Source organism: Lissotriton helveticus, chromosome 3_1, assembly GCF_964261635.1.
Source record: "Lissotriton helveticus chromosome 3_1, aLisHel1.1, whole genome shotgun sequence".
Taxonomy (NCBI): Eukaryota; Metazoa; Chordata; class Amphibia; order Caudata; family Salamandridae; genus Lissotriton; species Lissotriton helveticus.
Window position 1 is genome coordinate 2,049,730,974 of NC_136061.1, and position 27,947 is coordinate 2,049,758,920.

At 44.9% G+C, this 27,947-nt stretch overlaps 1 protein-coding gene across 4 annotated transcripts in view; it reads right to left on the bottom strand.

Annotated features, from left to right (window-relative positions):
- The window catches only part of NTRK3 (neurotrophic receptor tyrosine kinase 3), a 1,749,208-nt gene that overhangs the window by 1,260,078 nt on the left and 461,183 nt on the right, over positions 1 to 27,947 (bottom strand). For all 4 annotated transcript variants that reach the window (XM_078683168.1, XM_078683167.1, XM_078683169.1 and 1 more), the window contains exon 2: positions 22,965 to 23,039. In XM_078683168.1, the coding sequence (XP_078539294.1) occupies positions 22,965 to 23,039 (75 nt within the window). The remainder of the gene's footprint in view (positions 1 to 22,964; positions 23,040 to 27,947) is intronic.

The window sequence follows — 27,947 nt, forward strand, 5'->3', positions numbered from 1 at the left end:
CAGCATTGGAATTGGATGTGATTCTGTCCCAGGGGCAGCAGGTGTAACGCAATGCGAGAAGCAGCTGGTGGCCAGCGGCTTCAGGTACGGTTTACTAATTATTATTATTCAATCAATCAATTATTTGTAGAGTGCTCTACTCACCCGCGAGGGTCTCAAGGTGCTAAGGGGGGGGGGGCTACTACTGCTTGAACAGCCTGGTTTTGAGAAGTCTCCTGAAGGTCAGCAGGTCTTGGGTCTGTTGTAGGAGGATGAGTTGAAGTTTTTTCTGGAGTTTGGCCAAGGTTCCCGTGTCGAGGGCGTTGCCATAGTCCAGCCTGCAGGTGACAAGGTCCTGGGTGACCGTTCTTCTGGTTCTGGTGAGGATCCATCTGTAGATCTTTCAAAGCATGCGGTGGGTGCTGAAGCAGGAGGTGGAGACGGCGTTGACTTGCTGGGTCATTGACACTGATGAGTCCAGCATGAACCCCAGGTGGCATGAGTGGTCGGTGAGTGTCGGCGCGGCTCCCAATGAGGTCGGCACCAGGAGTTGTTCCAGGCAGAGGGGGTGGAGCCGAGGATGAGGACCTCTGTCTTGTCTGAGTTCAGTTTCAGGCAACTGTTCTTCATCCATTCGGCGACGGCCCTCATTCCTTCGCGGAAGTTATTTTTGGCGGTGGTGGGGTCTTTGGTGAGGGAGAGGAGCAGATGGGTGTCAACAGCGTATGAGATGATGTTGAGGTCGTGTGATCGGACGATGTTGGAGAGCGGTGTCATGTAACGTTGAAAAGGGTTGGGCTGAGTGATGATCCTTAGGGTATGCCACTGGTGATCTTGATGGCTTCAGATTGGAATGGTGGGAGGCAGACTTGCTGGGTTCTGTCGGTGAGGAAGGAGGTTATCCAGTCCAGGGCTTTGTTGCAGATCCCTGCATTGTGGAGGCATGTACGTAGCGTGTGGTGGTAGACGGTGTCAAAGGCGGCCGAGAGGTCTAGGAGGATGAGGGCCGCGGTTTTGCCATTGTCTAGCAGAGTCCTGATGTTGTCGGTGGCAGCGATGAAGGCGGTTCCTTGCTGTGGTTGCTGCTGAATCCGGATTAGGAAAGTGTCCAGGGTGGTGTACTCTTCAAGGAAGCTGGTCAGGTTTCTGTTGACAATCTTCTCAATGACTTTCAACGGGAACGGGAGCAGGGAGATGGGCCGGAAGGTCTTGAGGTCCTTTGGGTCTGCCTTGGGTTTTTTGAGCAGGGCGTTGATCTCGGCAGGTTTCCACGAGTCCCCCATGCCCACTTCAGTCCACCACCCTATGTTAGTGGTGGCCGCCACTGCCCACTTGACCTTCTCTTTTGTTTTAGGAGTAAAAGTTGAATTATTTATAAGGAGATTTCTCACAGCTACTAACCTTGTCCCAGAGTTAACAGGAGCAGATGAATATTCCTCAAAGTCCACCTATACGAGCATGTGATAGAGCGACATGATATTCTGGATATTATAGGGGTGCATCATAATCATGGAAAGTCCGCACCCACATATATTCTTGCGTTGTACTAAAAGATGATCATTCGAAATGTGGGGTAATAACGAAAATGTGTAAGTGTAATGATAGAAAATTAGTTTGTGCCAGTCGAGAAAGCAAAACGATATTTAAATGGAATTATATAATTCTCAATGTTCATTATATTTGATTAATGATGTAGCTTGTGTATAATGTGATGTATTAGATGTAAACATGAACAATATTAAAGTAGCACATGTAGGAACAATAAATTGTGCTTTAATGTGATGAAATTCAGAGCTTGCAGATGCAACATTTATTAACATGTGTAATTCATGGTGTGTAAAGGCCTAGATGAATGTTCACGTTTTGCTATGGAAGGCCTATTTGTATTTCTTGTGTTAGCTGAATTTTGTAGGCCTGAAGTGTATATCCCTGGTAAAGCTCTCATATGAAGGCAGTCAGCAAAGTTCATGTGCGCGCAAGGTTGTTCTGTTTCCATGCTTCTGTTGCAGGTGCAAGGACATCGATCTCATTAGTTAGACTGACACCCTTTGTTTTAGGAGTTAGGTATGGAGGAGACCTGCCACAAAGTATACTGGAATGATGATAATGTGCAGCGCGCTGAAGGAACCTGAGACCCAAGGACAGACCAACCGTTGCTGGACTGAGTACAGGTTTTGTTGGAAAGTTACCTACGAGAGGTGCCTGGCCAGAGGTGGTGCTCCAGGGGCGTGTTCTATTAAGTGTGCATTTTGTATTAGGGACAGTGCCCCGAGGGATGAGCTAGCAGAGAGCCGTTAGGGTGGTAGAAGAAGGGATTGATACTTAGACGGAAGACTTAGCTTTGGCTACTGACCCTTACACGTGAGTCTACTTCTTAGGAAGTCTTCACAAGCTGAACATTTTCTTGATCATGCCTGGGAAATGCTAAGCAGGGATGCCACTTTAGTGATAGTGTTGGGACAGATTTATTGGATTTCTTTTGCAGCCACTAATGAAGACTGATTTAGATGTTGGAGCAGTGCCTGTTTAGTATTTTTAGAGTTGCTCATTCTTTTTATGCTACACCGGTTCAGACTGGTGCATAGGATGAACTTTGTATTAGTGCCCATGTATTTCTTTAACCTCGTCATGAGGTGCTTGTATGTTCAATTGTTTTTGGCTTTGTAATAAACCCCTACATTTGAAGACATAGTCAGTGGTCTTTTTCCGAGTCACAATTAGTTAGTTTATATTGTTTGATTGTGAATGGATTGGGTTCTCCTCTTCACACTTTTCAGTGGGTAATAAAGATCCAGTCGACCGAGGATTCTTAGAGAGATTTAAAGATAAGAATCTGTTGCAATCACATGCAAAGGAATTAACTCATTCTCAATGCAATGTCTACACAGGGGGCAAAGGGGATTAGGGCAAACAAAGAGAGACTGTCTCCAAAGTGTGCTGTGCCATTTTCTGTACATCCAATCTTCACCCACCTTCTGATATTATTTAGGTTCCGTTGAATTTTCATATGGTATAGTATATAAAATGAAAAGCACAACAACGGTTAGTCTCTCTCTCTCTCTCTCTTTCAAATCTTTCTCTCTCTCAAATCTCTTAAATCTCTAAAATCGTAATGCAGAATCATTCACCTTCCCGTATTGAACAATGTTTTCTTAATCAAACACTCAGTCTATATTTGACACTCTCTCTTTAGTAACTACTCTGTTAATAATAGTCTCCTTTACCTATGACTTCTGAGGATTTAACTTCTCTCTTATTAATCTTTTCTTTCTGTAGTTGCTGTGTATTAATTGGTATCACAGGACTTTTTCTAAATGAGATTAAGAGAACTCCCGGTTCGGCTTGTATTTTACTCAGTACTGAGAGTACCTCTACCAAACTCCTCTATGAAGCACATGTTTTTTTTAATTCTACTTCTTTTTTACAATTAGTCTCCTTCTTAAATGAACAATCTCCTTACTTGAATTCTTCACTTCAGTTCTTTTGTTTTCTCTTTAAAACTTCATAGAATTATTGGGTTCTCCTTAGAAAAGCAAACTCCTCAAGGTTTCCTGCTTGTGTCTGGCTTCAAAATGTTTTTTCTGAGAAACATTACTCTGATGGGGAATAGTTGTGATGTGCACAGCCACTATCTAAGGGGGATGAAAACAAAAATAAGGAATGTCCAGGTTGAATTTCCTCTCTGGACCACAGCGGTAAAAAGGCACTTCTCAGCCACAGAGAGCAGTAAAAGTGAATGTTTAGAGCAGAGTGCACACATCAAAGTCTCCAATACTCACGCTCAGAAAATGAAGATTAGAGTGCTAATGTTCATTCCACTATGTAGCGGCTGCCATCTCGGAAAAATATTGTTTACAATTTCAGGGATTTGAGTGACAAATCTTGATCAAAAAATTCTTATATCTCTTTTTAACAAGGCAAGCAAATTCTCCATTGGGGATATTTCTTCATCACACATCATCTTGACTTTTTGGACACAGTCTGGATGATGGTTAACTTAGTCTTCTTGATACTGGGTGCCTGGCACACATTTGAATTTCTCTTCGGGACAAGCATGCTTCACATTGTGGTTGTGAGAAGGAAACATCAATGACAGTTGCCCTGATCGGTGTAACTGCGACTGTCACCTTGTGATCCAGTGATAGACAACCAGGTCAGGCTGTCTGACAGTGAAAACGTCTGGGGTGCCATTGTCGCTAGCGCAGTAATTCCCCCATTTCTAAATTCAAAGTATGAGGGTTTTCTGAATGATAGATGAGCCTCTTAGTGTTTTTGTAAATCCACATATTGAGTTTTAATTTTTTTAGTGGGCCCGATCGACGGGAGGTTCTTACCACACATAGTATATACACCACAGTTTGAAATATATACTTGCTGCACTACATGCCCTGATTCAGGGTTCATAGGAAACATTCTGCAAAACTCAGTGCTCACAGTTCCAAACTTTGGCTATATTAGTATTTTACTCCACATCTTCAGTAAATATTAGTAGGTTTGGTCTTTGTAAACTTTACATTATGATCTACCTTATATTACACTTTTTATCCACTTCAGCTAGTAGAAATCTGCTTAATGTACCTTTTGGTGTTCTATTTAAGGTGATCTAATGTATTGAATTTATTTTTTATAATTCAGATTTTTAGAAATGGTGGTTGTAGGAAGGTGAAATCTGACTGCATGGTCGCCCCCACTTTTTTCCTAGTGTTTTGATGGTTTTGACTTAGTTTGGCTGGGATCCTGCTATTCAGGGCCCCAGCCTGTCTGCTTTCCTCTCTAAATTGATTCCATGTACATTAGGTACACTCCAGTTTGGTTACTGAGCTACCCTTGTGAGTCCCTAGTATATGGTACACCAGGTACTAATGGCATAGTTACCACAGAGGCCTACCAGGGGCTGAAGCATGTATTATGTCACCCTTGGGTAGCCTTCAAAATGACACCACAGGAATGCTACTGCAGCCTGGGTAAGGTGGTGCATGCACCCCTTGCTAAGATATAGGTTACCTATATCTACTTTTAATCACTGACTCATATAAACCTATCAGTCACTCCTATGCAGGCCTTATCAATCCTGAAGGACGAGGGCTTGGTTTTGTGTGAGAGGGTGCCCGTGCATGAGCTAAGCCCCTCAGCAGCTTTTAGAGCCTATTCTCTGAGGCTGTTCTGCGATGCAGCCAGACCATATACTCTTAAGTGCATTATAACCTCGCTGTAAATGCTAACTTTGGAATGGCTGCATGAAAACATGTTGTGTTTGGTGTCAAACACTTTGGAATCCTAACCCGCTCCAGGACTGGCGGCGGCGATAGAATTTCACCCTTCTAGAGGGAGAGACATGTACACACTGGTTTAACCGGTAATCTTTTTTAGGATCCCTGGCATCACAAAATGGATGCTGCAGCCACAGACACCAGTTTGGCCTCCTACTGCTGACCGAAACTCCAGCAGGGGAGGTCTGGACAATAGGCTTCATGTCACAGGCAGGTGTAACCTCCTCCCAGACAGGCTTTAGTGTATTGGGGCTGGGTGGGTACACTCTGAGAGTGCTTTGAAGTCAGCACTTGGGGCACATTTTGTGTCCCTGTGCATAGTCCAGTTCAAACTGGTTGCAGGGGCTGCCAGCCCCTGCTCTGGCACGAAACTGGACAAAGGAAATGGGTATAGCCACCCCTCTTTCTAGACCCTCCCATAGGTGGATCCCCAGAGTATGTCCAACCCCTTTCTTTAGTATACGTAAGGAACCCCTGGCAACAGGATTTTAGATTACACCTGGATGAAACTCCAAAACTGAATCCTGGAACTTCAATGCTCTACTGAAGACTAGAGGCCGGAAGAATATCCCTTGGGGTCAAGGAGTGACTCCCCTGCTCAAGCAGGCACCAATGAAGCATTTGCCAGTCTGCATCTCCGAAGCTCCCTCCGGACTCCGAAGTAGTTGCAGCCCAGGAAGAGAATTTCAAGACTTCTTAGAGGCCGACCTGACTCCTCAGCAAAGCTGAGACCTGCAGCCCTCATGAGTGACGTGGAACCGGAACCCTTTGACACGTGCACATTTGCTAGTGCATTAACTTCTCAACATCCCTTGAAGTTGTGCTTTAGGTTACTTGTAGCTCAAGCCCAGAGCACCATCTGCACTGAAGATTGCAGGCCTACACTCGACGTGTGTTCTGTGAGCCGGCTTCTTGCATTTCTGCTTGAGGCTCCTTTGCGATCCCAGGTCCGTCAACTGATGGGTCCCCACGAAGGCAACTCTGATTTTTTTTGGACTTCCCTGGTTGCTCCAGATGTGCCCTGACTTCCTACCAAGTGGTAAGTCCCTCGGACTTTGCTGGTTCACACCAAAGCATTTCTTTGATTCCTTTATGGGGTGCTGTTGCCAAGACTTGTTGGGTTGTATCCGGGCACCGATAACGCAGCACTCAACATCCTTTGTGGGCCTGCTCGATTCGAGATCCTGGTCATCATCAACACCTCCGGTTCCTCATGGCTGAAGAGTCAAGCTTTACCGTCTTCACCTGAACTCACCCAACATCGGTGGGCATTCGACTCTTGGGCCCCTGGTCACTGGCTAGTGACCCAAACTCTGTCCCCTCTGCTTTCAGGTTGTTCAGATCTTCAATACAGGCTTGGATCACATTGGACACTTTCCACTTCTTCAGCAGCAGCACTTTGAAGCAGATCACCATTGAAAACGACGACGAAACCCAACACCAAAAGACACCTATGCACCGGCTTCCCTGGGTGAGGTAACTCGAGTACTCTGGTGCTCCCATGGGTGTTGGCTCTAGAACCCCTTAAGTCTAAAGGGGTTTGCTCAAAGTCCTCCTCTAAGTGTCCTTTTTCTTTAAATTTCCAACCACGACTTTCCCCATAGAAGTTAATGATGATTCGCGGTTGTGTTCACACCCTGCACGTGTCCCCCATGGGTTCCCTGTGTCACTACCTTAGGTAGTTCCTGTTAACTCCAGCAGTTCTACAGGCCTAGGCCTTGTGCCTATGCAAGTCATGGTTCTTAAACCACTTAATATATGGTTTGGTATGCCCCTAGGGCTCAACGTATATTGTGCTAATTTACTGTGTGTTTAATAAGTTTACTGAATGCACTTTTGCCTCCAGCCTCATAAAGGGACTAGAGGTATGTGTTTAGAATAAATACATATATTTTATATATAAACCTGGTGTGGTTCTCCTTTCAGTTAGTCATTCACTAGATTATAGACTGGTAAAACAAGCTGCTTTACATTCCTCCAAGACTTAGCCTGAAAATGAAATGAAATGAAATTGGGTTTATAAAGCGCATGGCTGCCCTAAAGCGTCCCAGCGCTGGTGAACTAATAACAGAAAACTCAAGAGGGGAAAAGAATTAGAAGGTCTTAGGGAAAAGAAAGGTTTTGAGTGCTTTTCTAAATTTCAGGTAGGAGGATTCCATCCGGAGATCCCTGGGAAGTGCGTTCCAATTTTTTGCCGCATTCAACGAGAACCGGCGGCCTCCGGTGCGGGCTTTCCTCACTCTAGGTGTGATGGCCAGATTTTCTCCGTCGGACCGAAGGGCCAGAGCAGATTTGTAAGGGCGAATCAAGCTTCTCAAGGCCGGTGGGCCTTTACCTTGCAGTGTTTTGTGAGCGATGCAGAGTGACTTAAAGGTAATTCGCTCCTGGATTGGGAGCCAGTGAAGGGCTCTCAGCAAAGGTTTGGCTGAGGCCCGTCTAGGAGCCCCCATGAGCAACCTGGCTGCAGCGTTCTGTACTCGCTGCAGGATATTAATAGAAGCCTGAGGCGCGGCCAGGAGGAGGGCGTTGCCATAATCCAGTCTGGACAAAATTAGGCTCTGGATTAGTAGCTTTCTCGATTGAAAAGGCAAGAGGGGAAGAACCTTCCGCACTGCCCGTAACAAGCCAAAACAACCTCCTGCAACTTTCTGCGCGTGGGTCTTGAATGTTAATTGGGGTTCAAACCAGACCCCGAGGCTTTTAATTTTCTCCTTGGGTGGGGGTAATTCACCCATGCAAGGAGGCCAATGCTCAGAAGGCATGGCTGTAAATTGGTGACCTAGGACCATGATCTCGGTCTTAGCTCCATTCAGTTTGAGCTTTGAGTTGGTCATCCAGGAGGAAATTGCGGTTAGGCATCTAGAGAGGTCGTCTGAGCATCCCCCTTGTTGCGACAGCGAGACGACAAGTTGTGTGTCGTCTGCGTAGCTGATGGATTTGGCTACTACCTCCTCCAACGGGGCCATATAAACATTAAACAATGTGGGGCTCAGGGAGGAGCCCTGAGGGACCCCACACTGAAGGGGAGTGGATTTGGACATAGATCCATTTTCCCATATCCTAAAGGATCGTTCGTCCAGGAAAGATTCCAGCCATCTGAGGGCTGACCCTGTGATGCCTAATTTGGCAAGACGTTGGACCAAGGTTGCGTGGTCAACAGTGTCGAATGCATCGCTTAGGTCCGCTGATCCCCCTGAATCTAAGATACATCTTGCCTCTTCCGTCACCGCTATGAGGGCGGTGTCTGTGCCCTGACCTGGGCGAAAACCCGTTTGGGAGTCGCTCAATAGGCCATTACTCTCCAGGAACTCTGTTGCTCTCAACAGCTACCGCTAGAATAGCTTTCTATGAAGGTTATCTTTAACCTACCATTAATAAGGGTCATTTGGACTGGTGCAAGGTGCCCACTAGAATAGTGAACAGCATATTGAAGGCCAACTTCTCACAGTGGTCTCTAGTTGGCAATGTTTTGCACCTTTGTCCAAGTAGGGACCCCTGCTTCTAACCAGGGTAAGACAGTTACACCCTAAGACAACCCCTGCTCACCCCCCTGGGTAGCTTAGAAAGAGCCGTCAGACATATCTCAGAAGAAATGTGTAAAGAATTTGTGCACACATATAGTAACACAGTAACAGCACTACAAATGAACACCACACCAGTTAAACAAAGCAGGACATCTTTATATAAACCAAACAAGACCGAAATGACACTACTCTAACTTAAGCTACTCTAAATGAACCCACAATACATATATTAAAATATCATCAAAAATAGATTATTTACAAAACTAAAGCTTGTAGCAACAAATAGCTCCCCCTGGGACTATTACCACGTTCTGACAGGAGAAAATCACAAAGTGCAGCTCCATGCCGCAGGCCGGGCATGGAGCTGCACTGACCCAAAGAACAGTACCCTGGCAAAACGATGAAAACAAAGATGGTGCACGGCATCGGGGAGGTGATATGTTGTTGGTGCTTGGCAGCATCAGTTCCTTACGACTACAGGGGAGATGAGGCATTGGTTCCTTTCGACCACCGGGGAGGTGAGGTGTTGGTTCCTTACTGCAAGGCAGGTGAGGTGTCTGTTCCTTACTGTTGATGGGGAGGTGACATTGTGTTGGTGGTGAGGTGGCGGTTCCTTATGACGGTAAAGGGTTGATGGATTCGGGAGGGCACCCACTTCAATTATGACTGTGCAATGATGAGGCACCATCGCCATGGAGGTCGGGCTGCGGGGTGAGTCGGGTGGTGTATCATGAGTTTCATGAGCAGTGCCCTAGGCTCCAGTTCAGACATTGGCCTCGGTGACGGCGTCAGAGTCGATATGGTGCAGCATCTACAGGCATCAGGGCTGCGATTCAAGTTGGGCGGTGCGTTGTGTACTTCATGAGTGGTGGCCATGGCTGCGATACAGGTCGTGGCACCGTTTGCCACCGTCAGTGTTGCTTTTTTCCCTTTGCGGCAGCTGAAACAGCATTTCCCGGTGCAGGAGGTCAAAGGAAGTGATGTTTTTGCATCTCTGAGACTATAGAACAAGAGGCAAGCTCTACACCAAATCCTTGGAGATCTTCTTCAGACAGGATACCCATCAAAGGTCAGACTTTGTCCTATCCTTGGCAAAAGAAGCCACTGCAGGCCAACCTGGCAAAGCCTCCACATAGCAACGGGGCAGGACTTCTCTGCAGATTCTCCTTGGCTGAGGATCCTCCTGAGTTCAGAAGTATTCTAAAGTTCTGGGGTATGAGCCCCAATATTTATACCACATTTTCTTTCTTTATTCTCTTGTGGCAAAAAGTCTCTCAGCTCAGTCCAAGCGAGTTATTTCCTTTCTGGTCTAGCTTCTTGGCAGGAGGTAGAGACAACATTGTGCACAGGAGACAGAGCCTATTCAGGTGCATGGACAATATCCTCTCACTACTCTAAATGAACCCAGGTCTATTCATCCCTGCTCTGAGTCATCCTGGAAAGGCACGACACACCTCCACTCCCCCAGTGGCTGTCTACAGTGAATGCACCTCCCCAGTCCCTGTCACTCCAAAACCAGACAGTCAATACACAACCCAGTAGAGGCACATAGGATGGTTAAGCTAGAAATGTCTATTTTCTAAAAGTGCCATTTGACAACCCATGATTTAAAAATCATCTTTACTAAAAGATGTGTTATTAAATTCTGAGTTCAGAGAACCTAAACGTAAGCTTAACCCCATGGAAAGTTATACTTTAAAATGTTATAAAGTATCTCCCATGCTATCCTATGGGACAGCTAGCCTTTCAATAATGCAAAACGAATTACAGATTATTTCACTATCAGGACTGTTCATACATCCAATACATGCCCTCCCTTTCACAAACATGGCACCCTGCCTGTGGGGTACCTTGGGCCTACCTTAGGAGTGACTCACATGTAAAAAAGGGAAGGTTAGAGCCTAGCAAGTGGGTGCACTTGCCAGGTAGACTTGGCAGTAACAATTACGTACAGACACTGCGGTGGCAGATGTGAGACACCTTTGAAACGATGCCTGTGTGTTTGGCACAATTAGTGCTGCAGGTCCACTAGCAGCATTTGATTTACAGGACCTGTACACACACAGTGCACTGTACTAGGATCTTAGAAGTAAATCAACTAAGCAAATCATGGAAACACTAATCCATACACACAAACGATACAGCGGTGGCAAAGTGCCCAAAGAATCTAGACCAGCAAAAACAAAAATGAGCACACAGCAAAAATACAGGAGGCAGAGGCCAAAAGACTGGGAAAACAACGTCAAGGATGATGCCAGGTCCAACATAGCTGTACGGCATTGTCCAATTTTTAATAGCATCTGTTCAACTTGTTTTATTAAATGTAACCCGACTGAAACCCCATTACATTTAAAAGAATAGTATTAATCTCTCACAACTTAAATATTGAGACTGACTTGAAAAAATACATGTGCGAGAAACTGAGTTACTGATTGTGTCGGGTGTTAATCCTGTCCAGCAACAGCCACAATCCCTTTCATGGTGAACCACAAAAAGTCACTAAATTAACTTGTGCCCAACCCTCTAGTAACTTACCACAAACACATTCAGGCTTAAGTTAGAGGAAATGTGTAAAGTATTTATGCAGCACGGCAATAGAAATAAAGTGAAAACACAACTAAAGAAAAATTCCACACCAATTTAGAAAGACAGAGTATTCACAATAATTTATTTGACACACAAACAACAAAAATCCAATCAGTAGAACCAGAGTTCAGAATTTTTATAGTGTATGGTTAAAACTAGAGCCTAAAAGATCACAATGGCAACTGCAGACATCTAGTCGCACAAGACTAGATCAAAATAAAAAAATATAGCTGTGACGATGGAGTGTGATTCAGATATAAAAAATGGACTTCGTCAGTGTTTACCTTAACTATCTGGCACCATTAGTTGCCACCATGAATAGTCCAGGACTCTAAGTGCACTATTTGGGGGGTAGAAGTCGCTCAGGTTTGAGTGTAGGTGTGGGTTCAAGATAGTTGGAGCCTTTACTGTCTCTAAGACTTGATCAAAGGGCCAGCTAAATCACCCATGGAGTCACTATGGTAGTCCTGGGTTCATCAGTAGAACAGGGCTCATGCAGGAAGGAAGGCACAGCAGTCCTTGCAGGTGCAGAAAAACAGTCTTGTGGAGTACACAGTAGGCCACAACAGAAGGCAGCCCTCTGAAAGTCCTTCTGCACATCCAGAAAGTGAACAGAAGAGTGGGTCTGTGGTTCCAATGTTTATACCTGGTGCCTTCTTAGAAAAAAGAGAATTTACTAGAGAAGCTCCTTTGAAGTACTTAAAGTTTCCTGCTTCCTCTGCCCCGGCTGTCTGCATGAACAATGCAGGGGTGAGCACAATCTAATCTGTTACAAGTGGGCCTGTTCCCAGCTCTCCCCTCCATTAGCACTTGTAATCCCTCTATTGCATGGGTGTCTGGGAGGAATAAACAAAGTCCAACTGTCAACTACACCCAGTCATGTGACACAGGAACAGACCGCAGGTACCAAATAGCTAGGGCTGGAAAATGCCAACTTTCAAAATTGTAACTTAAAATCAGATTTTACAATCAAAGAGGATTTTTTTTTTAGATATGTATGTTCATTCGCAACAACCAAATAGCATATATTGGCACATTAATCATTGGAGAGTCCCCACAATGCCTGGACCCTCCGGCCCCGAGAGCCAATCAGCGGACCTCCCCACCGCAGTCACCAATGTATTTGGGACATCCTAGTGCCGCCATAATACATCAGGGCCACATCATGCAGATTAGTGTTCACAGGTCCTTGCATGCCATGGGCTCATAGCAATAGTTGCCAGTCAACCACTGGTGGCTCTACACCACCACCCCCCACATCAGTAACCCCATATTCTCCCGTTTGCACAAGAAATGCTTGATAGGGCCCACAAACATCCTTTGGAGTCATTAGGTCGTGGCATTAGGAGTGTTGCAATTTGTCCCCATGCCATTCCTGCAGCATTGGGAGCAGACCATTCACCAGGTACATTGTTATCCTTGTGCCTTGCAAGCAGTAATTCAAGGACTACAAAGCACCTAAAGGTCTTTGGGACATCCCTATCATAGCCCAACAATGTTAGGAAGAGGGATGGTACAATGGGATCAACAGTAATCTCCCATAACGCCCCCAAAACTGCAGCCCAAAGGCCTTACACTCAAAGACAGAACCAGGCCATATGGGCAAACCCTGCTCCATCAACCACACAATGAAAGCAACAAGAACTCTTTCATAAGCCGTAACGAAGCAGTTGAGCTGGCATGTAATACACCTGATTAATATGCTTGAAGTGGATCAACTGGTGTTGACTGTTCAAAGAGACATTCCGAATGACTGAGCAGCAATATGTTCATTGTCTATCACTGGTAATCAGGTCCAAACCTCCTGCCAGTCCATTCATGCCTTAACAACTCTCAGCCACCATCCTTCCTGCGAGCAAGCATATTGTTTGCAATAATGCTTTTGGGCAATGTCGTCTACAGCAAGTAAGTCAAAACAGGTAACTCGGGAGACTCTGCCGGGGCTCTCCTTCAGTAATTCCAACATTGTGTGCCGCGTCTAGTAATTCTGAAACTGAGCCAGGACTATAGGCATGTCACCCTGCGCACATACCTGCTCCCAACTATGGAGCACCCATCTCTAAAAAACGCCCATACATCTCAACCCTAGCCTCTTTATAGAGGCCACCGCTGTTCTTTCCTATCCTATGGGAAACCACAAGTACAACTCTAGCAGCACCTATGGCAATTATATCAGTGGTCTGACTTGTAGATCAGCTAGTTTTTTTCCGTGAATATTACATAGTGCACAGCAAGTCCAAGTAGTTGTAACTTGACGTGTCTGTTTATGAAACAGCGTCTGAGGTCAAGTTGGTGGGAGAGCAGCATCACATTCCAGCCATAGGTGAGAAAGCCCACCAGAACAGTTTAACCAATAGTGGGTGAACATACATTACGCAGCTATATAGTAAGCCTCCAGATCCAGAGCATTCAGCCCAACCATGGGATAAGGAAGCGTAAGCGTGTCCCAGCACACACACGACTGCTTCCTGGCCCAGGCTGAGTGCACCAACAAGGCATGCATGGTGCAGAAGACATGCTTGGTAAAGGAATCGAGCTGCTGGTGAATACAATAAAATGGGTAACACTACCATCTTCATGATGCCGATAATGCCACACAGTAACAGAGAAAATGAATCCAATACTCAACCACCTCCATGAGCTACTGCGATCTCTCTGCCATAATTGAAGTCCAGCAAGACTACTGTTAGATCCATATGGACTTGTATGCCCAAATACTGCACCAAGTCTGTCGTCCACAGCAGTGGAAATTCCATTTGTACCGGCATTGTAGCCACAGTAAGGGGAATATAAGAGACTTATTACAGTTAATACACAACCCAGAGTGCCCACTAAACTGCACAACCTCTTGAACATAGAGAATGGCACTGTCCGCATAGGAAGACACAATTAGATTGCGTTTTGGGAAGCGAATTACCCTGTGCACATGATATTCACAAAACGCACAAGCTATAGGCTATGCAACCAAGGCATACAATAGTCGTGACAGGGGGCAACCCTGACTGGTGCCCCTCATAACATCTACAGGACTCAAAACCAATCAATTGACATGGACATGGGCGGTTAGCTTAGCATGTAGCACCTGAACTAGTTCTAGGAAAACATCTCCCACCCCCAAATGCCTCAGCAAAGAGAGCATAAGCCCCCACACAACTGTCATCTCTCTATGTGCCCATTCTAAACTGGCCAGCTCCTTCTGCCACCATAGCCGGCCCCAAATCAACCGAAGTATCCAGCATGTTTGGATACGCTAACCCCTCAGACATGGGCCTTAACCCCTTGCCTGCGGGACTGACTCTCCGCTGTGCTGGGGGGAGGAGGGGTGCGCACAGCGCCCCTGTGCTCGTGACGAGCTCAGCTCGTCATGAGCCACAGTGGTCGTGAGCTCATGACGAGCTGAGCTCTTCACGGCCACACCCGTTTCTGTAGAACGCTCGCACAGCAGGGGAATTAGCCCCGCATGTGAGCGTTCTAACAGGTATGACGAGCTCAGCTCGTTATGAGCACACGGGAACCGTGGCTCATGACAAGCTGAGCTCGTCATGAGCATGGGAGGGGTTAAAGGCTTCACATACCATAGTAAGCGTCTCTACAGAACCATTGTTAGTATTATAATATTCTTCAATTGTCAGTAAAAGCTCCTCTTGGAACACAGCGTCCATTAGAGAGTACTCTGGGAACAGCCAGGAGAACTCAAGAGGCCAAGGACTGTCCAATTCAAGAACCAACAACACAAGTGAGTGTCTGAATATGTACACGACAAATGTTCACTTCAGCAGACACGAGGCACCAGACTGCGGATCATTAGCCCATAATGTATGCATATGTGAATATCGTGCTCTGTAGAGTAGTGAGTGTACCCTTCACCCATGGGGAATCTGTGCCACCAAACATCCAGCAAACCACACTGTTCAGTGATATCATTGAGGGCATGGGCTGCAGCCGAGGGCCGCTGCTGAGGACCCCCCTGAGTGATCCTTGACAGGACATAAAACATAATTAAAATAACCATCCCATATCTGGGGTAGATCACCATTTTGGCCAAGATTAGAGTGCAATTCACTATAAAACTCTGGGTTGCCATGATTGGAGCCATACACCAATCATCACTAGTAGGGCAGTCAAATTATCCTTGTGGCAGTGCACGTGCACAAATCTGCCTCCTCGATCCACGCACACCTCCTGAATCCTAATGCTAGAATCACGCTGAATCCAAATCAGAACACCCCGGGCTTGCGCAGAGTAACCCTCAGCGTAACATGTGTCCTTCATGCGTTGTTGTGTAAGCAGCCCACTTCCCGGGAACCAGGTGCTTTCCTGTAGTAAGGCAACGTCTATGCTAAGTTGCTTTGAGTATGCTACCTCCTTGTTCTTCTTTCTGCAGTCATTCAGCCCCCTGACGTACTGCATGAGTAATTTCAACAGATGCAAGCCAATGTTACAATATTGTAAGGAGTGAGCACAAGCATGTTAGCACTTGCTAGGTGTGGTAAAGTGCACAGAGTCCTAAATCCAACAAAACATTAATTCAGCTCATTGGAGAAAGGTCACTCTAAGTCTGAGAGGTCAAACAATATTGTTTTATCTCCACCCATACTTACTTTTTCCGGAAGTTGATAAGCTAACCTCAGACTATTCTGATGCATCCGCAATTCTTTCTGTTTTTCATTTTGGAGCACATCCTCTAATGCCTCATATTGATGCTAAAAAATTTGTAATTAATCAGAATAAAGTGATTTCTTTTGTAGTCGGAGTGGTGCTGTTTTGTGAAGGACTTGCGGTTCAAATATATATTGTACAAATTGTATCTAACCTTATTTTGAAATCCAAAAGGTTTTGAGAAATGTAATCCCTGCTAAAATAAAACCCTGGACTTAACAAGCATGAAGGCAAAACCATGTCTTCGCCTAAGGCTAAATGATCCACTAGGCCAAGAGAAGGTCAATGACTGCACAATACCTGCTGAATTAGGGCCTCTAGGCAATCACATCTAACATTATATAGTTATGGGCGATGCTAATAAATATTTGAACGTGCTTCCTAGAAATAGAAGACAATATTGTTTTTCAAGAACAAGAAGCAGTTGGCATACCAGTTAAAAATGACGCAGTTGTTGAAGAAAAGTCTGGCACATTATCGATTGCTGCCATGGAGTTATGGGAGGAAATCAGCATATAATGATAATATGGGATCATGTCATGCATAAAGAAATAACCAAATGTTAATATCATTAAGTAGAGCTACACGGACGAGCTACCTGTCGTGGTAAAAGTGAAGAAGCAGTGGCTTTGTTTGATAAAACGGTTCATTGATTTACTTTACAAATGAACAAATACGTCACGTGTACACCACCCGAATAATAACACTGTGTTTTAAATGTTGATATGCAAGGTGTAGCCAGAATGTATTATGAACTCCGTGAAAGTTTTCCATGATTTTTATAAATTTGTGATTACATTAAAATAAAAACATTTACACTTTAAAAAACTTACCTGGAAGAGAAAAACCCTGTTGTGAGCACACAAGTATACCAAATGCACTGAAAATCTCACGATTTTCAACAATTTGTTTTCTAGTTGAAGTTTAGAGACTAATCATTTGAATTGAGGCAAGCCACTGACACTAATGGCAGGACAGAGCCCCAATTTACAGAAGGAATGCAGAAAAAATGTGCTATGATTAGGTCATCGTTTTATGCATCCTTCATCTATTGAGTAAACTTCCTTAGAATATTAAAATATTTCTATTGCATTATTGATTCTTTAATTACCTATCATAACTCCATATTTGGGTATGGTGACAGTACCTTTTATTGGTTATTTTACAAAATCATAAATAATATTTCCACTCAGTTCCAGAGTTTTAGGCTCTCCCATATACAGAATTCTTTCTCATTATAGCTGTTTCTTTTCAAGCTTATGTTTTTAAATTTTATAAAAATGCCTTTAAATTGTCTAACTGCCAGTTCAAGTTAGATTTTTTTTGTCACGAACCATCTTTATCTCTACTTTAAAACATTTTAATTAAGATCGCTAAAATATATCTGTCAACTTAAGCCTAAAGGCCCTTTTATGACATTGGTGGTCCTACCACATAGCGCCACACCAGCACTCCGCAGGAAGTCCGCCAAAACCCTGAACCCACCGCCCAACGGATTTCGGTTTTAATCCTTGGTGGGCGGCGCATGCTGCAGCGACGTCACAATCGTGCCTTTCTAAGGCTCATAGGAGAGCCTTGGAAAGGCGCCGCCATGGGACCGCCGCAGTACTTTCCTGCACAGCATGGAATACACCATGTTATGCAGAAAATAACATGCTTGAATTCCCGGCTTTCCTGCATGCATTCGCTAGCCCTGTAATGGCACCCTGAGTTGCCTCACTACTAGGCAACCTGCAATATGCTCAGCTGTGATGCAGCGGCACCATCAGAATAATAATGTCTCTGACCACTGCACAACAGAGTCTGTTGGAAAATGTTTTTTAAGAGCATGCAGTGGTCCCAGAGACCACTTCCTGCCCTTAAAAATATGAAACTGAAAAGTTTCATTTTTCTTTTTTTAAATGTATTCCGTTTTCCTTTCCTTTTTTCAAAAGCAGTCCCAGACATGGTGGTCTGCTGAGCCCAGCAGGCCACCATCCCTGGGAGGGCTGTTATTCCCAATGGGCTCGCAAATTGCGAGAGGCTCATTAATAATAATGAGCCTCGCAATTTGCGACCCCATTGGAAATCACAAACAGTGTGAAATGCACTGTTGTACATTGGAAATTGCACCTCGCAAATTGCGAATTGCAAAAGAGTCGCAATTTGCGATGCCCAATTTTCTTGGTCGTACATCTGGCCCAAAATCTCTTGACGGGCATGTTCATATTCAATCAAACCACATAGCACAATATGTCAAGCAGTGCTATTAATGGGGGAAAAAGTTCCTTTTGGTGCATTTGTTTTAGGTAAATAGTGTTTCATTTGACCATATAATTATCCTGACTAAAGAAAATCATGACAGTTTTGAAAATGTTTATTTTGCAGAGACAGTATGTCTGCTAAAAGAAAACACGATATGTACACTCAATCCATTTATACGTTTCTCGAACCAAAAGCAAAAAAAAAATGGTAGTTCCACAGAAAGGCAATTGTGCCTTACTGATAATGGTTTTAGAAATCAACTTTTAAAATGTGAAATACTGGAATAAACAAGCATTTGCAATGCAATAGGTCTCGCATTTATGCGAGTTTGAGCTATTGACATTGCAAATGACAATGCCTTTTATTTTTGTTTTTTAAACATAACTAAAAGGCATTGTCATTTACAATGCCAATAGCTTAAACTCGCGTAAATGTGAGACATATTGTATTGCAAATGCTTGTTTTAAGTTTGCTTGGCTTTTATCTTTCCGCACAGAACGGCACAATGTGCGGTCATAGTCGGCCTTTCCTCTCGGATAACACCCTGGGCAGAAAGAAATGTAGCACCCTGGGCAGAAAGAAAATTGGCACCCTGGATGCAGCTGGTGAAAATATTCACAGTTCAATCACACATCAAAGCACTGACTGACTTCTGAGCACAAACTTCTCGGCACTTACCCAAAATATCCCCCAGCACCTTGAGACCCTCATGGTGTGATTGTCACTCACAGCAGTAGCTTGATCATGCTAGTGCCGAGTTGTTGCAGGTGTTGATGTGTGTGGGCCGGGGGGAGATAGGAGGGGCGGGAAGGGGGTGGGTGGGTTGTAGAACGGCACCTGAGGCAAGTATAAGGGAGTGGTACCAGCCCAGTCCGAATTATTGGTGTCAAGAGGGACACTGCTGTTAATACAGGCAGCTCTGTGCGCCCCTCTGAAGACGGCGCCCTGGGCCTGAGCCCAGCTTGCCATGCCACAAAGCGTGCCACAATATAACCATGTGGAGGTAGCAGGAGAGAAGTGCGTGTCTTTTCCCCCCGAGGGGTCTTAGTCAACATGCTTTGCTGCTGGTTTTTCCGAGGTGGGTCCGGTTTGACCTGCCACTTTTTGCTGTGGTTGGCGGGACAGCCAGGCCTGCCCCCCTTCGATGTATCGGCGAAGTGGGAGCCTAGTAGAGCAAGGGTGCCGGCCTGCTCTTTCCACAAACCTACACAGCAGATGTCGGGGCTGCCCGACGTGCTGTGCCGACGAAATTCGTACACCTGCTGGGGTTTTCTGGTCACATTTATTTAAAAAAAAGTTTGGATCAGACTTGGTCTTATTGAGATTTACCACAGTAAAGCACACCTCTTATGTTTTCAACAGACACAATGTGCTCCATCAGTGTTGTCAGTATGATAACACGGACACTGCTCGAGCGAGATGGTGAACAAAATTATTTACTGTTCAATCACACATTAAAGCACTGACTGACTTCTGAGCACAAACTTCTCGGCACTTACCCAAATATCCCCCAGCGCCTTAAGACCCTCATGGTGTGATTGAGTCACTCACAGCAGTAGCTTGATCATCCTAGTGACGAGTTGATGCAGGTGCGAATGGCGCTGTTGATGTGTGTGGGCCGGGGGGAGATAGGAGGGGCGGGAAGGGGGTGGGTGGGTTGTAGAACGGCACCTGAGGCAAGTATAAGGGAGTGGTACCAGCGCAGTCCGAATTATTGGTGTCAAGAGGGACACTGCTGTTAATACAGGCAGCTCTGTGCGCCCCTCTGAAGACGGCGCCCTGGGCCTGAGCCCAGCTCGCCATGCCACAAAGCGTGCCACAATATAACCATGTGGAGGTAGCAGGAGAGAAGTCCGGGTCTTTTCCCCTCCGCGGGGTCTTCGTCAACATGCTTTGCTGCTGGTTGTCCCGAGGTGGGTCCGGTTTGCCCTGCAGCTTGTTTGCTGTGGTTGGCGGGGCGGACAGCCAGGCCTGCCCCCCTTCGATGTATTGGCGAAGTGGGAGCCTAGTAGAGCAAGGGTGCCGGCCTGCTCCCTCCACAAACCTACACAGCAGATGCCGGGGGCTGCCCGACGTGCTGTGCAAACGAAATTCTGCTGGGGTGTATCTGGTTACATTTATTTAAACCAAGCATTTACAATGCAATGGTCTCTGCATTATTAATTGTAGAGGTATTGCCATTGCTCATGACATTTTTTTTTAAATACAGATGACAATGGCCTTCATAGAGGATGTAACACGCGCACCACATAGAATGTATACGTCTATGTGAAAGTCTATGTAATAAAAAACGAGATGCGATCTGCGCGCGCATTCCAAAACGAAACGAAACCTAGCGTGGGGCGGGACTTCCGTCTCGTGCGCGAAGCCCGCGCCCACGGAGTTCCTGGTCAAGAGCAGTGCGTGATGCGGGGCTCCCGTGCCGGAGAGCCCCGCGGAGGCGACAGAACACACTGGCGGTAAGTGGGCCTTGGGTGGCGCTCGTGTGTGTGAGTGTGTGTGCGCGTGTGTGCGTGTATGTTCGCTCCTGTGTCTCTGTGTGCGACGGCAGGGGGAGGGGGGAGTGTTTCTATCTGTGTGTCTGTCTCCGCTTGGAATGTGTACTGCACTGCCTGCGTTTTCCATGTGCCACCAGCCACTCCGTCCTCCTTAGTCTGAAGTCTGACTCTCACAGCCCCCAAAGAACATGTATTTATGGCAGCCACTCAATACGACCGTTCTGAGGGTGCAAAAAGCCGATCGGTACCAGCAAACTCTGCCCGCCATTCGCCCAAGCAATCAATCAGTGCGCCCGGCCGGCCATGTCCGCTCGTGTTTGTGCTTCCCAGGAGACAGCCAGGCCGAGCGCGGCGCGTGCCAGTCAGCGCGTGCCACTTTCAAATCGCCTCCAAGGCGATGCGCGCGGCCAGGACTGTCTCCTGGGAAGCTCACATGCCGACAATAGGGGCTCGGCGGAGACGCGCTTCGCGCGGCTAGCCGAGACCTAAAAAGGAATGGCAAATTAGCTCTACCAGGTGATGTCAACTATTCAATTGCGTGTACACCTGCCAAGAAGCACTGCACTGGACATAATTGAGAGAGCACCATGTTATTTTGAAATCATGTAGGGGTGCATTATAATCCCAAGTAGTCAGCACCCACATATTTAGAGGACCTTTGCTAATGTAGATTAGAAATGTAATGGTAGGCCGGGGGTCAGTGCAATATGAAGTGGTGTGTTTATTAATCATAGATTAATGTAGTGCCTTAATTAGAAAATGTGATGTTGCATAACGTAGAAAAGCTTATGTGAAATGTTGTGTTAACAATGATGTGCTTTAATGAAACTGTACTTTATTAACATAGAGTTTAATGTGAAAGATATTCCTTGTAGAATTTATTTGAAAGTGATGAAATGTAATGTAATGTTGTGTTACAAATGTGTTTAATGGTGCAAAGGCCTGGGACATGCTGAAGCCAGTAGAGGCCTAACTGTATTTTTCTCTTGGTTAGCCTTAGTCGGAAAGAAATGATTTCTCTCGCCTGGGAAAGGCTGTCCTCGGCAAATATCAAAATTGTAATTCCGAATGTTCCAAGGATGGCCTCACGTATTTTAGCTTGCAGGTGCAAGGCCACAAGGCTCGTTAGGTAGAAAAGTCCATTGTTTAGAAGTTAGGATAGTAGGCGCGAATGCAGAGATGCTGCCAAAGAATTTGGGAGTGCAACATTCAGCGGAGAAGGTGCCTGGGACCCAAGGACACTCCAACGGATGCTGGATGGAGAGGTGCCATAGTGGAAAACTCTGTGGAGCTACACCTGCCAGAGGGGCGTGTCTGAAGGCGTGTCAACTGTTTTTGCGGTTTTGTATTGGGGACAGCACCCGAGGGTGGAGAGGCAGTCTGGAGCAGAGAGAAGAGAGTAGACAGCAGTCTAGGAGTTAGGTTTGGGAAAGGCAAGATGTAGATAGTGGTGAACTTGAGGCCGAGTAGGGTGTAGCAAGGAGCATCTTAGAACGAGCTCAGTATTGAAGTCACCTATTGGAAGTGAATGTACTTCTTAGGAAGTCTTCACAGCTGATACCTTTCTCTTGCCTGGGAGGAATGTTAAGTAGGGATGTCACCTTAGAGTTAGAGTAGGGACAGACTAACCGAAATTCTTTCCTTTTTGTAAATGCAGTCTCGACTTTCTACTTTATCGGTAATGGTGTGTTTCATGCTTCTCGAATTAACCCTGATTTTTTTTCTGAGTCGGTTGAGATTCTTGCGTAGGATTACCTTTGTATTGGTGCCAGTCTATTTCTTGAATTTATTGTTGAGATGTCTGTATGTCCAACTATTTTTGGCTTTGTAATAAATATTCAAAATTTTAGTTCGGAGTCACAGTGGGCCTTTGAATCTAATTTGGATTGGCCTTATGAAGTAGAGATGAGCTGTGTTTATGAAAATCTTCCCTTTACGCTTCTATGACAGGGAAAAAGGTTCAGTCGACCAGAGCTGGGATTCTTGAGATTGGCAGGAAAAACTAGATGAGAATCTCAGCTTCCCCATAATGTAAACCAAAAACGAACCACAAGCAGTTGAGATGGGTATTTTACGATTATCAAAGACTGTCTCTAATAGTTTCTTGTTTTCATTAATTGTCTATACAGTAGTATTCTTGCACGACTCTGGAGAGATAATAACCAAATCTACCAACACACGTGCATTAATAATGTAGTACTTACAACTTTTGTAGTCCCGTGTAGAGTTCCATTTCGACAGCATTCAGTGTGTGCAACCCCTTCCAATGTTCAATATATCTGAAAAAATAGAGGTGAAAAAATAATTTTAATTGAAGATATTCACGGAAAATTATCGTACCCATTTTAATTTACAAAACACTGATATAGCTTACTTTGTACATTCATTGATAACAAACATTTGTGTGTAATGCATTGAAGGGTAATATTGCACAGACTCCTATCACCCAGGACTGTATCTGTCTGTGCAAGTTTCTACATCACTAGTTCCCACGCTCTGCAGACCTTTAACCATCTGACACTTTTAGACATGAATCCGGCGCCTCAAGCGTCCAATTTGTACCACACTGTTGCTTTCAAAATCGAACTTCTGTGAATTTTATACTTCATGCTTTAGTTTTGCAATCATCCATAGTGCAATGCTCGCAATTTCCCTCTCAGGATTTCTGAGTGGCCACCCTTGCGAACTTAAAGCTTTAAAGCATATTTTTAAATGTACTTAGCATCGTCACCTCTGGGTATTCTACTGGTAGTGGCTATTACTTGAATTGCATTTTTTGTTTCTCTTCACTGTCCTTACGAACTGATTTTGATCCATCCCCGGAGACAGGAAACATGTTTAACTAATTTATTTAAACCCTCATTTGCTAGGAGCACAATATAGGTCAGTGTACTGAGATACTCCTGTTTTCCTAGTGTCCCTAGTGGGCAGGCACATTGGACTACCTCTCCATTTTAGGCAGATTCTTAATTCTAATGTTAGTGTTCTGTTGATAGGTTTCATTGAAATAAATGAATAATATGGATCCAATGACAACGTTGATTATTAACTGAGAAGACTGGTAGTTGAGCACAAGTAATAATGACACTGTTCTAGAAAGGTCCAGTAAAGGTTCCAGTAATTTACACCTAAGATGAAACCCATGGTAGCTGTGGCAGAGAGCAAAAAGGCTTAACTTGGGAACATTTGTAAAGCCTTCAGAAGTACAAAAACGGTAAAAAAAATAAGAACACAACACAAACAATATTCTAGTTTCTAAAAAAAGAGAATATTTTGTTGGACAAAATGACACCAAAGCAACAAAAATCCAACAAGTGGAACCAGAGACATGAATTTTTAAAGATTCAAATTAAAATCGCACCAATAAACACACAGCGCCAACCTCAGTCATCTAGCTGTGTTACACTAGGTCAAAGTCAAAAGTTAAGGCTGAAGCAACAGACTGGTTGGGTACAGAGACCATGTTCATCCTCGTGAAAAGTTTGCCTTATGACTTGAAAACCTCTATGGATTAAAAGTGGTTGGCAACGAGTCGTAGGCAGGGGAAGCTACAAGGTGGATCCGAAGTGGGGTTCAACAATTGCGAGTTGCTGATGAGCAGGGTACTAGTGTGGTTGTTAACATAGGTGGGAAAGCTTTGAGTGGGCAAAGTCTGTGCCCAGTAAGGGCTCAATGTCGATCAGATGGCGCTTGGCATATATCCCGGTGAAACCTTCTATTTTCAGACTTGAAAACTTTTCTGGAAGTTGGGTCTCCTTCAGCAGGTCAAGCTGGTAAGTTGAAGTCGACCAGCAGTTCTACAACAACTATGGCTTTGAGTGTGACCGTGATCTCCGTCAGTTCTCCATGTAGAAAGCCGGCAAAAGTTTTTAAGTTCCACTTCTTGCAGTTTAGGGTCAGGGGGTGTACACTCTAACACCAGTCAAGGTCCCGCGACATGGGAGGCACTACTTAGGGACTAGGAATCACTCCAATAGTAGCCACCAGCATGTTCCAGGGGAGATCCAGTTGAGGCTGGTTAGCTGGGCTCCTTCAGGAAAGTAGGTCTGTAGTCTTTGTTTCCCTGAAGCTTAACAGGAAGTCAGCCATTGGAGTCCACTTCTTTGTCCAAGGTACAAGTAAGAGCAGAGACGGCTCTTAGGGTTTTCCTCATAGGTTTCAACAGCAAGTGAAGATCTTATTCTATCTTCCAAAGGTCCAGCCCTGTTCTGAAGAAGGTAACAAAGAATGCAACATTCATGTCGGGCACTAGCTTGTGATCAGGAGTGATTCCGGGCACCCATCCTGACTAATAAGAAAATAGTTGCCAGGGGCAACCCGACCCACTTTGCAGCGGTCCCAATTTGTCTCGTAGCAAACAATCCCAACTTTTTCCTCTTTTATATCAAATCACATGCAGTCAGTCAATCTGGGTGACTTCAATTCACCAGTTTTTTCCCTCCTGTGTGGTGTTCCGCAAGGATCTGTGCTAAGTTCGACTCTGTTCAACATATATGTGATGGACTTAGCACGACAAATCAAATCTTTCGGGATGGGTCTTACATCATATGTGGATGATACGCAACTGGTGCTTGCTGTACATAATGATGGAGAGGCAGTATCGGAAAGCTTTCATGATGGCATGTTGGCCATTGGTTCCTGGATGGCAAGTCACTGTCTTAAATTGAACTCAGTTAAGACAGAAGTAATGGTCTTTGGAAACCTTGCCCCAGGATGGTCTCCGACCTGGTGGCCAGCTGAGCTAGGATTACCCTCTATCCCCGTCCAGAAGGATAGAAAATTGGGTGTCATCTTTGGTGATAGACTATCCTTCATACATCATTCCAACACAGTGTTTCCTCATCCTTTTATGTCTTAAGGATGATAAAGAAATTGTTACCTTTCATCCCAGTCAGCACCGGGAGAACTTTAATCTGTGCTCTGGTCATATCTAAGGTTGACTACTGCAATAGCCTGTTAATTAATGCACAAGAAAGGGTTCTCGGTATGCTGCAGTTGGTACAGAAAGCAGCCGCCAGGATGCTGTCAGAAGTTTAAGCCCATCTCCAATGTAGTGCGACAGCTCCACTGGTTGCCCATAAGAAGCAGAACGAAGTTTAAGGCTCTCTGCATTGCCTATAAGGCAATTCACAATACCGGACCAGAATGCTTGAAGAAAGCTTTCTTGGCCTACACACCCAGCAGATGGATCTCTTCGCTCAACAGATGGCAACCTTCTGTTCATCCCCAGAACCAAGAAAGTCAACTGGGGGGGACAGAAGCCTCATTGTGGCAACCATCGAAACTGTGGAACTCTCTCCCCTTCCAGATTAAGGCTAGTCCTACACTGCTATCATTTAGAAAACAAATAAAAACTTGGCTCTTCAAGCGATAGGCTACCACCATCTTTCTGCTTATCCTTACAGTACATAGCGCCGATCCTCCTATCGGTATTTGCGCGCTTTACAAATTGTTGTAATAAAATAAAATACATATAACAACCCTCAGTGCACCTCAAATTCAATGATGATGATGATCTAATGATTGTTCTCCAGGGGATGGGGTGTTTGGGGAATCAACAAAGGACTGGCCGTGGCCTGAAACATCTGATGAGACACCTCAAATTATGTCTCTACACTTTTCCAATGTCTGCTAGGAAGGGTCTACAACCCGCTGCCACTACATAAATAACATATCTAAGCATAGATTCCCTGAAGTCGCATTGGATTCTTTGACCTAACATAACAGTTCACTCACTTTTACTGCTGACCTGAGGTTCTTTCAAGTTCTAATTCTCCTGTTACACTTGCTGCTCTTGTGGTGGATAGGTGCTGCTTCAAATGAGAGTATTCTCTCTAGACACTGTTATTTTCAGTAATGCTAGTTCCTAATACTTTCTCAGAATTAGTAGCACGGTGATTTGCAGTTCCTTTCTTTAAGCACCGATTAAAATGTCTAGGTTGTGCACACTAATTGTGTTTTTTGCTTTTCTTTTTGCAGGTTTTTCCTGATGGGGCTGCACCTGGAGACAGCAGTGATGCAATGCAAAAATCGAAGTAACAAGGACTACTCTACATGACCTGCTCGCAAACAAAGATAAGTACAAGCAGCTTGCCAAGGTTGTGCTATCACTGGGTCCTTAAAGCCATGCAAAATGGCTGGGATGGGGATGCAGTATTTATAGTACACCAACCCAAAATGACAGTTGTCACACATGGTACTCTTGAAATCTTGCGAGATTTTCAGTGCATTACAAACAATGGGCTGTGAACAGGCTATGCTTCCAGAGATGCAGGTGGCCAGTGGGATAATCATTGAAGCTGGGAGATGGCATAAAGGTGGCACTTGGGAGGGTTAGTTGGTGCAGCACTACAGAAATGTGACTGGTGGCATGGGCGAACAAGAGGTAGCTGTCCTCGTTATACAATATTGGTCCTTGTGTTCTGGGCATCTGTAGGTTGGTACAGAGTATGATATAGATACTACAATACACAACACTGGTTATAGGTCTGAATTCATGTTTTACATTGCCACTTTAGTGGTGGCACAATATGTGATGCAGTCCACTAGAGATATATAACTTACAGGCCTTGTGTACAGCCTGCTTAGAAGAGCAACACCCTGCCTCACACCTAAGGCTCTTTTGTTATTATGTCTGGAACAAAAATACAAAATACCACAGGAGAGCCATTCAAAGTCATGTGACCCTAGACACTTGCAGAAAGGCACATTTGGTTTAGACATAAAAATGCCAACTCTCTAAAAGTAGCATTTTCAGGATAGTAACTTTAAAATCCATTAAAGAGGATATTAAATTGCAATCCATTTGAGTGTAAACAGCCTATCTCTATTTGGTCCCAATCTGAAGTTAGCATTTATTAAGTGTAAGAAAGTAACCCAGCAATAGTGTATGTGAGAGCTAACCTTACAGCGGTGAAAAATTACTTTAGGAGTTTTTCATGCTAAGACATGTAAAACTAAATCCCACATGTCCTTCTTTTTAAATACAGTGTACCCTACCATAAGGACATTTATGGCCTACTTAAGGGATGGTTTATATGTATTTGAAAGGAAGGTTTAGGCCTGGCAAAAGGTTTACCTATTTTGTACTGCAAGCCTTAGTGGCAGGCCTGAGATATGTTTTGGAAGACTCCTTTAGTGGCTGGCACAATGCACTAGTCGCATTTCGTTTACAGGCCTTGACTACA